General features: G+C 36.6%; 1 protein-coding gene across 1 annotated transcript in view; it reads right to left on the bottom strand.

Moving 5' to 3' along the window:
- LOC119157640 (transcription initiation factor TFIID subunit 4-like) overlaps nucleotides 1–17212 on the bottom strand; it is a 146358-nt gene that overhangs the window by 37734 nt on the left and 91412 nt on the right. Inside the window, exon 14 of the mRNA XM_037408707.1 lies at nucleotides 7319–7441. Coding sequence (XP_037264604.1) covers nucleotides 7319–7441 — 123 coding nt within the window. The remainder of the gene's footprint in view (nucleotides 1–7318; nucleotides 7442–17212) is intronic.

Raw genomic sequence — 17212 nt, 5'->3', positions numbered from 1 at the left:
GGATTGACAAATAATGGATGAACTATTAACTACTCGGAAGTCATTTTGCCAAGTTCTCATTTTCCATGTTAATAAGCTGCACACACTATATTTATAAAGTACTCATAAATAAAAAGATTGTATTTAACATTACCACATTGATAGAATTATTTTCTTTTTAAAAAATGCAGTAATTTTGCTTCCTTTTTTAACAAACAAAACATTACTTAAGACTCCAGTAAGAAACCTTTGAAAAGCAGAAAAAGAAATGCTCTGATGGTCTCCTTCTGTGTGCTAGATCAACATGCAGTCAGGTGGGATCAACTACCATTTCCATCTCCAAATGAAGTAAAAATCAAATTTGTCTTGGCCAATGAGGAAAAAATGATTAATATCATTGAACCTCTGTCAGAATATTTTGTGTTACATAGATCAAAGGAATACATGCAGTATGCAAACCTGTTCTACTAGAAAAAAGGAATGTTTTTGCTGGCACAGAGCCACTTTCTATTTTCTTGCATTGCTGCCTGGCTTTTTCCTCCTGTCAACTGAGATCCATGCAAAATTGTTCTACTGCCTCCTGACTCACTGTCTGTATTCCTGCTTGTCTGCAACAGGCACAGAAATGTATTTCTATACATTCACTCCAAGTTAGAATTATTAATCATCACCGTAAACATAGCATTACACATCATCTTTAATGCCTTCCTACTTTCTACTGCTAAGTCTGTAAAATGCATTAATGTTCACAAATCTTGTTTCACAAAATAAAACTAGAATTACAAAAAAATAGAACGTGTTCATCGTGGGCTAACACAGTTTGAAACGGAATTATTAAAAACATAAATTAATCATTGGGGCAATTTATTTTTAAATTAAATTCTTATTTATTTAAGAATAAGAAAAATAGGTGCAATTGTTTATTAGGAGACCATCTATACAATCTTCCATATGACTGATTTTTCAAATAGATATTAACTTCTGAACTACTTCAATATTTATTTGACTTTTGAAAACAGGAAGTAAAACAAGTCAGAGAAGCTGAAGCTATATCTGAGATTTTCCAAGATTCATAAAGTAATATCCATGTAATTCCATTAAAAAATTATAAGGACAGATTCCTTAATTTTTGTCTCCTTGAAAATTCAAACCCATATATTTAACTGATCGTTTTGGGATACCTCAAATGAAATTATAACTGTCAGCAGCAATACACCAAAACACGTCTGAGACAACCACCGCATTCTATCATGTCAGCAACACATGGAGCAAAGAGTGCTTGAAAAGGCAATGATAGAATAAATCATAAAAATTCCTCCTGTTCTGCTGTTAATCTACAGGTTTAAAAGCACAAAAAGCAAGCTTTACCTTCTTCAACCATTAACACTTGCAAAAGCTGTTCTGGTCTATTGTATCTGCTTTCATATAATTCAAGCTTAACCAGTGTAAAGGATTTGTAGATTCCAGTGGTTTCTAAACATATCTTGACCACTTAAAACAAAAAGTAATGTATCAAGAGCCAGCTATACAGTATGAAGACCAAGCTGAGACTTGAGTTGTAGAACAAGTCATTCCAAGGATCTTTGAAAGTGGATGGAATACAATTGTTTTAGTTCCAAAAAGGTGAGGGAATAGCCTAGAGATTTGCTCAAAGCATGGCAATCCCACTGACTGTTGGTTTTCCCCAAAATAAAAGACTATTCATTGGTTCTAATTCTTTCAGATCCGTCAGAAGCCGTTATGCCTCACAGTTATGTTGGCTGATTCATGAACTTCTAACTCTGCAAGATACTCCTTGAGTAGACACTTTGGAGAGAACCCAGTGTACCACCCTTCCATAACAAAGCCTTCTGCAAGACACACTATACATCTATTTTTGTTCTAAAAGTGCAAGAAAGGAAGGAAACAAGGTTTTCCAAGGAGACAGCTCCATCATACTTTTATATCACGTCTGACACGTTCCAAAGAGAAAATTACCTAGTATCCTGATGTCTTTTTAATATTGTTAAAATATTAACAAAGGATTTGAGGAATAATTGCAGGGGTTGCCGAAATGTCTATGAATAACCCAAGCAGAAAGTGAGAATGGCAGCTGTAATGCGTGCAAACAAATTATTCACATTCAGTCCTGGATAACTAAAAAAATATTGTAGCCAAAAGTACTTTTTTCCAACTATGTCACAGCAACCAAGTGCTTCCCCATATAATAATGAATTCATCCTTACATTTCCACACAGAAATTAGGAACTACTAGTAGCATAAAGATCTGCTAGAGAGGAATATTAAGTAACTTTTCTATGTCTGCATTTGGAATTCTCTGGTATAACACAGATTTCCAAGTCTCAGACCAGAATCTTAATCATGCTTTATACAAAACCTTAACATGAAAACAGCTTTAAAATGCTCAAATTATATCATCTAAAAGATGAATTTAATTAAAGAATGTGCTGCCTTGTACCCAAAATACATTTCACAATCACTTTAGTAATTAGCTTTTCTCTACACAAAACATCCCTGTTTTTACTGTAGTAGTTCTGGGACTTTCCAGGTCTGCCAGAATATTATCTTTCTTGACTAATATAATGGCTGGAATACACTGGATAAGAGAAGACACGAAGTATCAGATCTCCCTTGAGCGCTGGCCTAACATATGGTTCTGCAAATTTTGGACCATGGCGTTTAGGATAATTTGTTGAATATTCTTAAGATGACTGCTCTTCCACTATGTGAGAAAGAGGTTTTTTCCTTATCCCTAAAATGACTGTCTTCTATAAGCGGTGATTCACTGAACTAGCCCTGAAGCTGCCTTTGGAAGCTCAGTATTCAAAAACCATCTGTGCCAGCAAGTACCAGGAGAGGGCTTTCACTTGATATTTAAACAAATTATACCCTCAGATATTTCAAACATATACTCTATATTTATGTATTTTGGGATACTAGCCATAGGTCTTGATGGAAAGCCAAATTATTTAATTATTATTATTATTAAATACAGAAAAATACTTACATTTAACCTCTACACTTTAATTCCATAGTAAAAAATGAGCGACTTTGCAATATGCAAATTCTGCATTCATGCCACCTTAGCACTACAAATATTTAACTTGTAAAGCTACCTGACCAAGTCTTGTGGTGGCGAATGGTTTTTCTTAAAGCTTTAACTCTTAAAGTTACATGAAAATATCTATTTCAGAACAAAAACAATTTTTAATCCTAATTCTTAAAAGACTTGCAATTCAAGAAAAAAGTTTGAAAATGTGAACTGAATAGATTCAAAATCCTTAAGATAAACAAAAGCAACTCAGAATTTATTACTTTTATTCTGACATTAGACGTGCTTAAGGATATAGACTAAAGACCTTAAAAGTTTGCTGTCTTCCCCTTCCTGTATATGTCATCCATCATCCTATCTTTGCCATCCACTGCTGTGTACCGATACAAGCATTATCAAGACCCACACAGCAAATAAGAATTAGACAGTACTGCTGCTAAATGCACATCGTTCAGGATTACTAAGCACCAAACTTGATAATCATGTATTAAATTCCAAAAAGCAGTAATTTTTAAAGATATCCAATAATTTTGTCTAGTATCATTAAATAAATGAAAAAAAAAATCCTATAAAATTCTGCAAAGGCAGTATTTTCAACTCTGCAAGGCAGAGAAGCTGAATTCTTCCAAAGGTATCTGATTTCTCTTTACCCCTTCTCTTTCACTCTTGATCTAAACCACATTATAATAATAAGCAGGCTGAATTACTGATGAGCTGTCGGCTGCTACAGAGGAAGCTGTGTTTCTAGCAGATTATCTAAAATACAAGACGACAAGAAAGGTACCAAAAGGAAAGCAAATGAAGAGCAGGTGATCTCAAGTTTGCTGTCTCTTCCTTGTAAGTTCCTTTTCCAGTGCTCACCAGGCTCTAGGCCAAACTACTTCAACACGCTAAACTGAAACTACTCACTTTTTGTTGTTGTTAGGTTAGTTGTCTGCCAAACTGTCAAATGGAATGGTTAGCACAGGGTACTGCACAACAGGTACAACAAGAGCCAGTGACAGGGTAGTGGCAGGAATGCACTACTAGGGATTGGCATAGTGATCACAGTCAGATTAGCTCAGGCTACTGTGTAATCTCAGTCTGAAAATTAGCTACACATTTGGTGGAAATATTATTTGAGGATGTCTAGTGCCTGCTCATCCACTTTTCTATAAAATATGTTTTCCTATTTTTTGGAAAGGATTTTTTAATATGGCTGCATGGAGGAGCAAATCAAAGAACATATACAATGCAAAAATAACGTAATTCCAAAACTGCTCATTTTCCCTCTGCCAAAGTAAAAGTAATATAAAACCCCAGCCATACCAGTACAGAAGAGGCAAATGTGGGCTTGGCCTTGATAACTTAAGCTAATCCTGCCATCTGAAAAAAAGTCGATTCAGCTATGGCTTGAAAACAAGCAAAGAAGTCCAAATAAGCCCTGGCAATGTGAGACAGAGAACAAGTTTAAAGAAAACACTCTTGAACAAAGTGCTGGCGGAAAAATATTTGCAATTATGAGCACAAGCTTTTTCACATTTATGAAAGCTGTATAAGAGCTGTTTCTCTGTATACAACAAACAGTACTTGATCACAGAAACACTAAGCTTTTCCATCAACTTTTTCTCTTAAGGAAAATAACCATCACTACTCTCTAAATTGACCTCCTGCTCAGATCAAAAGGGTATTATTAAAAAGATCCAATTTCCAAAGAGAAATTATGAGCTAGTATTTCTGTTGAACCAAGAAGTTGGATTGAAATCCAACACTTCTCATTGAAAAAATGGCCAATGCAACTAAGTATCAAGAAGAGTTAGTTCAGGAAAGGAAAAAAAAAAGCAACATGCAGGGGTGGGATGATTTGTAAATGACGTATCTTTGGATCAGCAAACATGCAGTGTCCCAGCTGCAACAAAAGCAGACATATATGCCAAAAAGATTAACGAGGAAACCAGCAACTTCAATGACAAAAACTGGATGTCATGACAAAAAAACCCAAAAAACCCAACACCAAAAAACCAGGGCAGGCCAAGAAAGCTCTTGCCAAGTCAGACCTTGGAAACACAGATTATCAGCAGCAAGGACTTAAGAAGCTTAGAAATTGCTTGGAGAAATCAGAGGGTCATAGACCATAGTGGAAATCAAACATCTGGAGGTGGAATTGAGCTAAAGGGATGTCTGCAAGACAGGACATAGTCTTATAATAGTTTTCTGTGTTGTTTATAATCTCCACAAATCCAAAGAAGAGAAATCAGATGTCTCAGGCAAACAATGCAAATTTCCAGTACCTTTTTAGTGAAACATTTCTTAGTGTACTTCTGTATAGCAGCCCTAATAAGTAGCTCAGAAGAGTAACAGAGGGAGTTTCTAGCAGCCAACTTGCATGACACAGCTTCTACAATACCTTAGATCCTATCCCCAGAGCAGACATTGAATAATCCAGATACAGTATCCAAGTCCTTGAAACCAGCTTGCAGCCAGGCACCAATGTGAGTTGGCCAGGATGGTTAGAAGCTAGGAGAGGGATGGGAGCAATTCAGTCTGAACTGGCAGAAGAGCCACACAATTCATGGCTCCAGGAAATGCACATATCGGCGAAAACTTCAAGGATAATTTGTCAACTGAATAACACAAGTTCAGCAAAACTTGGGCTAGGGGACCAACAAAAGGAAGGAAAAATTTTCAGAAGTCTTTGGAATTTGCCACAGACTTTAATGTCTCCTTGAAGCACTATACCAGGAGAGTAAGGAGCTGAGAGAGAGAGAAAGGGGAGCTGTTCACCATAATCCAGGCAGACATATAGCTCTGAATAAAATGTTTCATTGAAGGTGGCCATGGTTTGGTTCATCAAACTACAAAAGCTTACAAAAGGATCCTTTTTTTAAAAAGCGGCAATACACAATGAAAATTAAATTCTGATACTTAGAAGAAAATATTCCTTTGGTCAAGAAAAGACAAGCAGGGAATGTACATTTGTTAAAATCTGAACGGATCCATGCATTATTAGAAGGTTCAAAGTATTTTTATATTAATTTTGTGTGAAAGCCAAAGCTATTGCTATACAGTTGAGCTTCTAATGAAAGCTTCTTTTGGCCTGTTGCTGCAGGATTTCTTACAGATGCATATGAAGGAGAACAGATTTTTTACTGTATTTAAGACAAGGAGGGAGACTGAAAGGAAGGGAATGTAACAGGAAAACACAAAACCCAGGAAGCTCCCTTGGTCTGAAACCAATTTGACCAGAAAATGGGAACACCTCTGACATATCCGAAGTTATAAGTCAACTTTAGACTATAAACAAGACTCACTTCTGTTCCTAGCTCAGCTAATTCCTTAGCACTAATCTTAGCACATGAAAAGAGAGAAAAGTCAGATAAAAGCGATCCAAAATGGGAAACAAAAAGGCCTTTGGAAATGCCCTGCATTTAGACAGTCAAATGTCTGAGCCAAAACTGTTAGTCAGTTAGTAAAAACAAAATGTTTGCATTTTCTTCAGAACACACATATAATGGGGAGAATTACTTTGACTCCTAAAGTGTAGGCATATTTAGGAGAAACAAAAGAAGCCCAACTATTATATCCATACTAAACACCACAGTACTCTTACAGAGTTATGCAAGGTAATACAACCATGTTACCCTGGTTCTCCACCTTGGTTAATATATATATATCTTACGCTTTTGACGATTTTGCATTCCACTGTGTAGTATAGCTACTTCTCCACTTAAGATAACAGGAGAATCACGCTAACAAATCCAATTCTACTTCTAGAGCACAGTATTCTTATTAAAATTACATAAAATTTAGCATGATTACAAACACATCTTTGCAGTTGCAGGGGACAACCAGCCATTCCGTAAAAAGCTTTAACACATTTTTGTTACAAAACCACACTTACTGGTATTACTACAAGCTCTTGGTCCAAACTGTAAGCAAGACTACAGTTATGTTTTTCTGGATATTCCTTCATGCCTTACTGTTTTTTCTGTTTTTCTTTGGGTTATGTCGAGGAGAAAACCAGTATAAAAGCAGTGAACAGTTCAAAGGAGAGACCCACACCACAATTAGCTTATTTTTAGAATACTCTTTAGTTATCTGTTGAAAGTTCACACTTGCAAATACAACTAAGAGAAGATGTCATTTTAACTGCAGCAAGATAAACTGGACTCACAACCCTAATTTAGTCATTTAAATCACCTTTTCCAAGTTACACAGTTCACTGAAATTATCAGCATGTAGCATCTCTAGTTATTCCTACCAGATTTTGAAATAATAATTTCTCTTAGTCTGTGTATAGACATGTACCTCTCCTCCTACGGTAAGCAGTCCAGGCGAATCAAGCTTCCGTTTCTTCCGGGGACCGATAGCTGCCAATGCAGTTAGATTGGCATCCCTCTGCCTCATTTGTGCAAGTTCTTGTTGTTGCATCTATTAGAGAGAGAAAAAACCTCTATTTAGTTTTTAAGCTGTTGTCACTTCAAAAAGTTGTTCTCAGACATGCAAGCATGAGGTGAAAGTCACACATGAGCAATCCCCAACAGTACTTCACTGTTCCTAGAAATACCATTTTAGCAGCTCAAGTATGCAGCCTTGCAGTGGAGTAATAATGAAGATAGAGAAGTTCTCTTGACTTTCCACAGGATTTCTGCTTCCAAGTAACTGTTTTGGAAAACCACCCTTATCCTTAAGAACTGCCTTAGCCCATAAGTACTATACTATCCCTACACACCTCTAGTTTAAGACTGATATGAAGAGTGTAAACACCAATTCAAATCCCCAAAAAACCTCAAACACTTTCTTTCATTTACTTTGAATATTTCAAATATACTTGGTATTTGCTTCCAAAAATAATCATATCTAAATTAATAAAACATCACTACCTAAATGTTAGCAGAAGTTAATGCTGACAAAACCCCCCTACAAACCGAATTCATAACTGCTTTCTGGCATTGGTCTTTCAGTAACAACACATTGGACTAGTTTCACGCTAAGAAAAAAACCTGCCAGCTGCATTATATACCACACTACAGAAAATAAAGAAAAATACTCTGGCCACCACATGATGAAGAGGTAAGATTGCCTATTCATTATAAACTGTAATCCTTTTAGAGAGTTAATAAGAGACATATTCCCATGAACAATACTATACTACTTTAATACATATTCTCATCATCAATTCTACACAAGAATAATTGATTAGGTAATGCAGCATATGATTTTAATTAGAGAAAAGTATTTATAGCTCTTAATAATATTTTTTTTTTATTTCAAAACTTTGGGTTTGCAAAATCCTTCAATAAATTCAGAGGAAGTGGTTGTTTTCTAATCCCGCTGTTGTCATACTTGTTTCCACTTCAACAGAAACACACACAACACTACTTCTCAAGAAGCAGCATTATTAACCCTCAGTAGGGTTAATAAAAAACACTGTATGATACAGGCAGAATTCTTCATTAAAATAAAACCGAACTGACAAGTTTAGATAGAAGTGTCTCTGCCGTTACTTACATGTGAGCTGCACTTACAAGCAGGGCCTGAACTATCCAGGCCAATGTTAAAAGGAAAGGAGGTTTAAACAACACAAGTACCGATGTATGGTATCTTTTCTCCATTGGTATCTTTTCTCCATTCACTTCTGCCTAGAAAAAGCAGGCCTGCTTCATGCATCCTAATTAGTGCATTTTCCAGGTTTATTCGTTTAGCATCACAACATGTTCTCATTTTTTCAGAAAAAGCAAATTCAGTACAGTTAGAGTTTGAAAACCCATTTTTCATATTTTTATGGCATGTGTTTTGTAACTCCACTTATTATCATAACTTCAATATAACATTATCTACAAATACACATCTCATTTTTCTACAGGATACAAGAATCTCCTAAATACAAAAAAGAAATGTGGAAAAATATCTAAATAATAGTGCAAAGGTCTATACATACTTCTCTTTGCCAACTCATATTAGGTTTTTAGCTCAAATATCTTTGGCTCTCTTCCAGATTAAATGCCAGTTAGACAGACCTGCCCGCTTACCCTTTCAAGGTAGATAGCAACAGTGGTGAGCTCTAATCATTTACAAAGGTCATGATCGGAAGCTAGCCCGTAAGCAGTCATTTAAAATTCGATTGATCCCTATTTGTAGTCAGGGAAAGAAAATGGACATTTCAGCTGTATTGTAATTATGAGGCTTCAAGGCAACTGTAAATAGATGTGCAAATCCAGATACTGGCAAATACCTTAGAGAAGAAATTATTACTATAGTATAACATATATCCAGGAAAGGTTGAAGATAAAACTGCATATAAAAAAAGATCAATCATCTTTTTGCTAATTTGCCATGCTTGCCAGCCTATAAGGGTTATCACAATTATCAGAAGTCTGATGAATATTTAAGCGAGGGCCAACTGGCTTAGAGTGATCCCAGACGAAGTTGTAAAGTGGATAGCTTCACAGAATAAAAAATTTTGCACTGGAATAAGTATTCGTTTCCTGGGAGGTGCAGGTCAGAAATATAGTCGGATAGATAACTGGTACCACGCAAAGGTTATTATCCAAAGTCACCATTTCCAAACCAACAGTAAGCTAATACTTACTTGACTCTTTGTACTACCTGTACTGCAATACACAGTGATTGTTTCAACACGTAATAGAAGCACACAGTGCCTCTGAGAAGTTGCTCTAACAACTACAATTCAGTATTTTTCTATTATTGCAAAATGCAAATATAAAGCAAAACATGTCATTTCTCTAAACTCCACATAATGGGAGAAATCCTGCTCTCCCTTCGAAACCTGCACAGTGTCTGATGCTGTTTTACCAAGAACACATGGAATAGATTCAGGACTCTGCAGAAGGGTTTGCACTCGTTTCTTCCTCAGGTTCTTTGCCCTTTTTTTTTATTCAGTGAGAAGAGCTCAAGATAGTTCTTGATATCACATATTAATTTTTCACAAGAATTAATATTCTTTGTTAGCCTAGCACTGACTGCCCAAACAAATGCACAACATTTTCAACTACCTGTAATTCGGTGCGTGACAGACACCTGGCTCGGCAGGCAGAGCCAAAGGCACTGGGCGCTGCTCTACTGACACCGGGCAAATACTGGCAAGACCTTTCCCTTCGCTTCCCTGCCTGTGCCTCTCACCCTGCTTCATGCAGCTTGTCTGTTTAGCCCATAAGCTCTCCAGACATGGATCCTCCTCTACTACATGCCTTACTTACAGCCTAGCCCCTGTGGGACTAATAGACACTACTGTAACACAAATAAGGAACATGCTGCCAGGTACAAAAACACAATATAGGTTCTGTCACTGGTTTTACAGTACACACCTTGAGACACTACAGCAGAAAAGAACAACCTTCGTATGTAAACCTTAATGAATGTTGGTCAAAAAATACAAAACAGATCAAACACATGCATCACCAGTAAGACCACAGTATCCTGACGTGTTATAAAACAAGGGCTGAAGCGCTGAAACACTCGACAGATACTGAATTACACAAATTCTCATCAGTCTTTTAGAAATTAATTATAACGGTGGTTTTTTTCTTCCAAAGCTCATCTGAAGGCAGAGCATCATAAAATTATATTTTAAAATAATTAAAAAAATTACAATCCTGATACTGATTACCAAGAGACGCCTTCATCTTGCAGCGGTTAGTGTACATCAGTTGGCTTAAGGGAACATCTTTGTACACACGCTATTAACTATCGATTTGTTTACAATAAAACATCTTTGTAGTTATGGATACTTAACTATCAAGACATTTGACAAGATTCCTGGATGTCATTTAACATCCCGGAGCAGCCTAACCACCACTGTTGGCTTCTTCATACCCCTGTTCCAACTTCCTCTTATTTCCATCTCCAAGTCACATACTTCTGGTTTTTCATACACTACATCAGATTATCTGTACCAGTCTCTTTCCTACCTTATCATCTGACTCATTAAAAGTACTATCCCCAATCATAATTTTTGTTCAAAAAAACCCACCACAGCAGTGTCTTGCCTTTGGTTCAAAACAAGGGGACACTACCTTTCATAAAGACATTTGCACTTGCAATGTGGCTGCTAACATCTGATTGAACAGGAGCTTTTAAAAATTAATGCCACAGAGATACAAGCTGTTTTTAATAGTCATAAAACTTGATATGGTTATTGCAGGTATCTTGCAAGAAGATTAGGAATAGCCAAACAGTTTTGTGGGAGTTGTGCAATTAATGTACGTTTAATTACTCTGCTTTGGTGTCAACAGAGATTGCTTTCAAGAAATACCTCTTGTACCACCAGCTGCCAAATGCACATCCCTGACCAGTGGAGGCTCTTCTCCCCAGTATACTCTTGCACCATATTCTCTAGGTCAAGTAGAAATGACTTTACAACCAGTTTTGCATACATAGTTCCAAAGTAATCACTCTTTGAATTCTCAGCACTAAGAACAATGTGAATTAAATGTAGCTATCTTCAATGCTCTGAAATTACTCTTAAAAGTACCTGTGAAACTAAAGCTACTTAAGCCTCTTACTTTACAAACTCAATTATATTTTAAAGTAACAGACCAGCCCGGTATTACAATACAGTTTATCTTCTAACCAAGGCAGTTAATAATTTGTGGATATTTAAACAAATGATGCACCTATTAACATCTATACATCCTGATAAAACAAATACATTTCCTGTTTATTAACATGATGTAGCAGATACAAATCTAACTCACTACATCAACCAACAAGACACAATTGTTTGACAGCTGCATTCATTCACACTCTCATTTTCATACTGGACTGTTGACGCAATATCATTCTTTAACTTGCCTTCATCACAATTGATACCAATATATTTATCAAAAGCATATTAAACTTTTGGCTCTTTGGGAAGGAAGCACTGCGCCATTCAGAACCACACTAATCAACAACAATTAACTTTTTTGAAAGTCAAAATATTTATCTAAACCACACACAAATATTCCAGTATCTTATACAAGAAAAAGCTTACAAATAAGATGCCATTCCTTGCTCCTTATCTGATCCCGATTTATTTTTAGCATGCCATTTACTTACGGAGAGGTATTTGGTTACTTAATGACAACTTTAAGTTAAAGAGAACCCTTTGATGAAAAAGTACAGTGTAAGAATTAAGCACCAGTATTATTTCATACAATTAAATTTTCTTCTTTGTGATGGTGGCATAATATTAAAACCACAGAAAGAACACTACTTCACTATTTTAATAACGTAAAGCTAACAACAGAGGTGCTAAAATTGTAGTTTGTTTTCCTTAAATCATTATTTGTTATGATACATTTAGGTATTTCAGAAAGAAGTGCCACAAGCCATATGCCACAAAGACGACACCCATATGTCTATCTGGTATATCAACATTAGATCTTAAAATCTAGATTTAATAATGTCTGAAACCCAAGAATGTATTTATTCAAAACATGCTTTGCAAATAAATTTCGCAACCAAGAAACCAAGCATTTACTTTAAGCCTTTTTTCACTTTAAGACTATTCTGCACTACTAGCCATTGTGAAAACAGTCATTGAGACACTAACAAATAAATACACGGTGTGAATACATGCTCAGTGATTTTTTTTTTTCTTTTTAGATTTCTACTTCCACTGGCCATTGTGACAGTCCACACAATTGGAAGATACCGACTGTTTCATGAATGAGTATGGTTTCATTTTCAAGATTTAAGAACTAAATCCCCCATCCGTTACTGTAACTAGTATCATAATAACCACAGAGAACAGTGAAGATTATTTCCCACTTTTCAACAAAAGCAACTAAACCAAGAGTAAATTCAAGAAAGTTAGGCTAGAGGAATAAATTCTATGGATTTGTTCACGTTATGCATTTTGTCTGGAAAGACAACTGTCAACAAATGCTGGATGCCTGTTATGAACAACTACAGATCTCAAGTTGAACACCTTCTCCAACCCAGAAAATTAAATGGCCTAGCAGTGGCTGTGATCTGTACTGTCAATTGAGGATTATTCCTCTTCAGTGAGCATAAAAGTCTGTTAACATCAGCTATGCCAACATTCCAATCCTGCCTGCTCACCTGAATCCACAGGAAACGGGAATGTCAAGCAGCAAATGAGGCACTGCACTACTCATCGGATAGACAGGACTTGTTCAAAAGCACGAGAAAAAGCATCTTGAAAAGGCGACGAAATGTGGTCCAAATGGAGGGCAAACCCTAAATGAACTGAAATTAGCTTTGTTTAAAGCAGAGATACAGATGAAATATGGGCCTGAGCTGCAGCTAAGAACTGGACTTAGAGAAATTTCCTTCAATGTGAACAGAAAATAGGCTGACAAGTGGAACACTTAACAATTCAAAACTACATATAAATACTTGAAAAATAAAAGGGAGAAAAGGGAGTGGCATCCCACGAGAGAAAGGTCAAGGAGATTTCTATGTACAGGCAGAAAGGAAGAATATTTTTTGGCCTGAAAGAAAAATAACTCAGTGACAGAGACACAGAGATGATTGTAAAGATAAAGAAGAAGAAAGAGCTCGAGGAAGTAATCGAGTATGCTTAGATGCTGTCAATACAGGATTTGATAAGGGAATAGAGGTTGACTTGTAAGTTTATGTGGTCACAGAGCCAACTCAGCACACAAAGAACTAGATTTTGGCTACTTACAGCTCCCAACATAGTACAGAAATACCACCTAAGAAAAGAACAGAGGACAGAGAAGAGGCTAACAGCACAACAGAAGCGATAAATATCGACAAGACTGTAAACTGCAATCAGGAATGAAGACGACTGGGAACGAGCACCAAACAGGAAATTGGCAAGGGAGAGTGCTAAATGGCAGAAACGTTTGATGAAAGCAAGATCATATAAACAATGATTTCAGCATTGATTTCTAGCCAATAGGCATCAATGGAGATCCCTCCTAATTCTGTTTGCGATGGATGGCTTAATTCCTGATAACAGGGTCATATGCTGGGAAAAGCTTGTCTTAATTGATGGTTCTGCAACATAGATCTATCAGTCTCAGACAGTGATTACACCCCCTGGAAAAACATCTTTTTTGCTGAGGAGAACTTGAAATGTGGCACCATTACACACGTCCTAAGATGCCCACAACAGAAGGTGCAATTAAAAAATGAAACTCATTTAAAATGCTGGCAGTAACCTCAACAAGTCCAGGGACAATGATCAAGAAGGATTGGTACTTCACTGAACTTCAGAGAGAGAGTCTTGAAAAACTGATAATGTCTGCAGAACACCCATGCCATGCTCCCGCCTCTCTTTTGCATTACTGAAGTCTCTAAAGGTCAGCAGGACTCCTACAGCAGCAGCACGCTGGCTGGTAAGGAACTGGGCCAAAGTAGCTAACGTTTAGGAGTGTCACTGTAACAGTACAACACCAGAGAAATTTTACATGTGTAATAGGAAATCACACACTGAACACACTTTGTTAGACTTTTAAACATGCACTGCTCTGCCAAATTATATCTGGTTTTCTTCAATACGAAGCTGCATGCTGCTTCTCCGCAAGTGTTCTCCCACAACTTGGTACAAGCTGCAATCATTCACTTGCAATGGCTGTACATCTATTTGAAGTAGATCAAGATTTTACTTTACTGAAAAAGGTGTGTGTTGGTTTTTTTTCTTCTCTCTTTCTCTTTTTCTTTTTTCTTTCCCAAACGCTTTTAACAAGAGTCGAAAATTATTGCACAGTGTTTGAAAAAAATCACCCTGGGCAAAGACTAAGCTGGGAACATCTCAGCCCCCCAAGATGAATGTTTCTCAAAATAATGAGCATCTCAATACTGTTCTGGAACCCTAACTGGGGTACTTTTGACCAAGTGTCTTTCCTATAATAGACATTTGTGTTTATTACATCTAATTTCATTATGTTTCAGAAGTTTACTCAAATTTTCCATTAACATTTGCCCTATTACTTTCAACATAATCTACACTGAACTTCTGATTATAGAAAATGCCAGGTGCATCCTGCCTTTCATTTTTGTTTTTTCCCTGAGAAAAAGCCTTAATTGTAGTTTTCTCCAGACATGTACATTACCTAGCTAAATGTGATTTTTAAAATAATCATCAGCAAACCTACAATTTTATCTCCTTACTACTCAAGACCACATGTTGTCTGAACTGATTCATATATATATTCACACTTGGAGTTTTAATTTTCTTGGAAGTCTCTTCAAAAGCTTACTCATAGCTTACAAAAAAATCAGAAACATGACGAATTTTGAAAGTGATTTTTTAAAATCTTGTATTTTTTTTAATATACTTTGTCCCTAGTACTATTTTATTCCCCAAATAGTTTGACATTCCTACTCCACTAGTCCCCTTAATCAACTAACGCTCTGTATGGGTATCTATGAACTTCTTTTTGTTAATTCTGTATTTTCTTGGTTGGTTGCCTTTCTGATTTTCCAAATACAATGCACTATTTTGGTTTAACTTAAAATCATTCATTTCTGCAACTGCCCGATCATCTCAAGGCACATATTCCTATCTGTAGTAATACAAAGCATAACAACTTTTTTTAGAAACATATCCCTCCAATTCCTCTGAAGATTCTGTAACAATGGATTTTTTTGTCCTTTCAGTAACCATAATCATTACATTTCTTCAATCCTCAAAATCTGTTGTTGGAGCTCCAGCATATTTTGTCTGGTTTTGGCTATACTGTTCCTCAAACAACTTCCCTCCAATAGCACCAGTTCCAGGCTCTTCCAAGCTGGAGAGATGCCTATTTTAAGCCTTTATATTTCTTAGGTCCCATAATAGTGTTTGGTAGATTTGCGAGCCAAATCCAGATCATTCGAGCAAATGGTTTCTGAGGCACAGACATGTGTCAGGATCAGCATTACTAGACCTGGCAACTTTTCTGGATGCCAGTAACTTGCCATAGGATCAGAAGAAGTTCTGGAAAAATTTCCCTAAGATATGTTATTTTAGTTTTTGTTATCCGTCTCAATTTTATTTTGGAGCAATGCAACAATGGACAATTACAAATCTTCTCAAGCTGTTCTTCAAAGGAAACGACACATACTCATACAGTATAAATTATGAATAGTAAGAACACCAGTCAAAAAGCTTGATGGCTTACCCACAGGCTCCTGAATTCAGGTGCAAGCAACAGAAGAATATCCTCACTCTTGGGGCACTGGTGAGAAAGACTGGATAAGATCTTTTCCCAGGCCCTCTGGCAATGTAAGTGGGGTTTACGATCCTCCCAAGATTTCTAGGATATTCTCCTTTCTCCCCTGATGTGAGACACTATGTGAGGGCCCCAAAACAGATGCTTTAATGAAGATTAGGGAATATAAAATACAGTGAAAACCTGTACAAATGACAGTTATGTCTAGAGTGACAGACTAGTTACAAAAGGACGCAAACTTGTTGAGCCGTGGTTTTAGTTAGGCAAGTCTGAAAGAAACACTGGTACAGTGGGAGCTAACTCAACTATGAGAAGTCAGAAAATTTGCTTTGCTTTTTTAAAATCATGCACCGGAAAATATGAGGGTCAGATGAACCTCACAACTGAGCTTTCTAGCAGTTCCCCACAGTTGCAGATGGAGTGCACGTAGTAACTCCCAGAGGCTATGCTGTCCACTGTAACACTGTATTAAAGGTTGTACTAGATCATGAATCAACTGCGCTATTTTTCAGATGGTGAAGTTTCCCTGAAATAAACATTTTTGAAAATACCCTTTAAAAAATCTTACATTGTACCTGAGTAATACAGCAGCTACTTGGATAGTGAAAACTTTCCATGGTTGCTACAACTTTTTGTTGGTACCATGAGCCTCCGATCAAGAATTTTATCTGCACTATCTTCTCCATGCCTCACGAATTTTGATAGCATAGCATGGCCTCTTTGTTATTTTTATTTCTATTCCCACCTCTGGTACACACTGGAAAGCTGAAGTAATTAAGAACCAGTACACCAGAACTGTACCAAAACCATGGGGAAGGTGCGTTCTTGGTGACTATATCAATGGAGTCAATTGAAGATGTGATATACGTAGGAAAATCTCAGCTTTGTGGAAGTGAAGAGCGACAGTACGTCATACCATAAAATCTCAAATCAGCCTGAAACATTTTCCCCATATAATTATTTCTATTTTTTGGTAAAATTTCTCTGCCTATATGCCACTACCACAAAATTTCAGAGTAGCGGAAATCTTAAGTGCATTTAAAATACTATT

Source organism: Falco rusticolus, chromosome 15 (assembly GCF_015220075.1).
Source record: "Falco rusticolus isolate bFalRus1 chromosome 15, bFalRus1.pri, whole genome shotgun sequence".
In the NCBI taxonomy this organism is placed as follows: Eukaryota; Metazoa; Chordata; class Aves; order Falconiformes; family Falconidae; genus Falco; species Falco rusticolus.
Note: the sequence above shows the minus strand (reverse complement) of the source record. Positions and strands in the feature narration are given on the sequence as shown.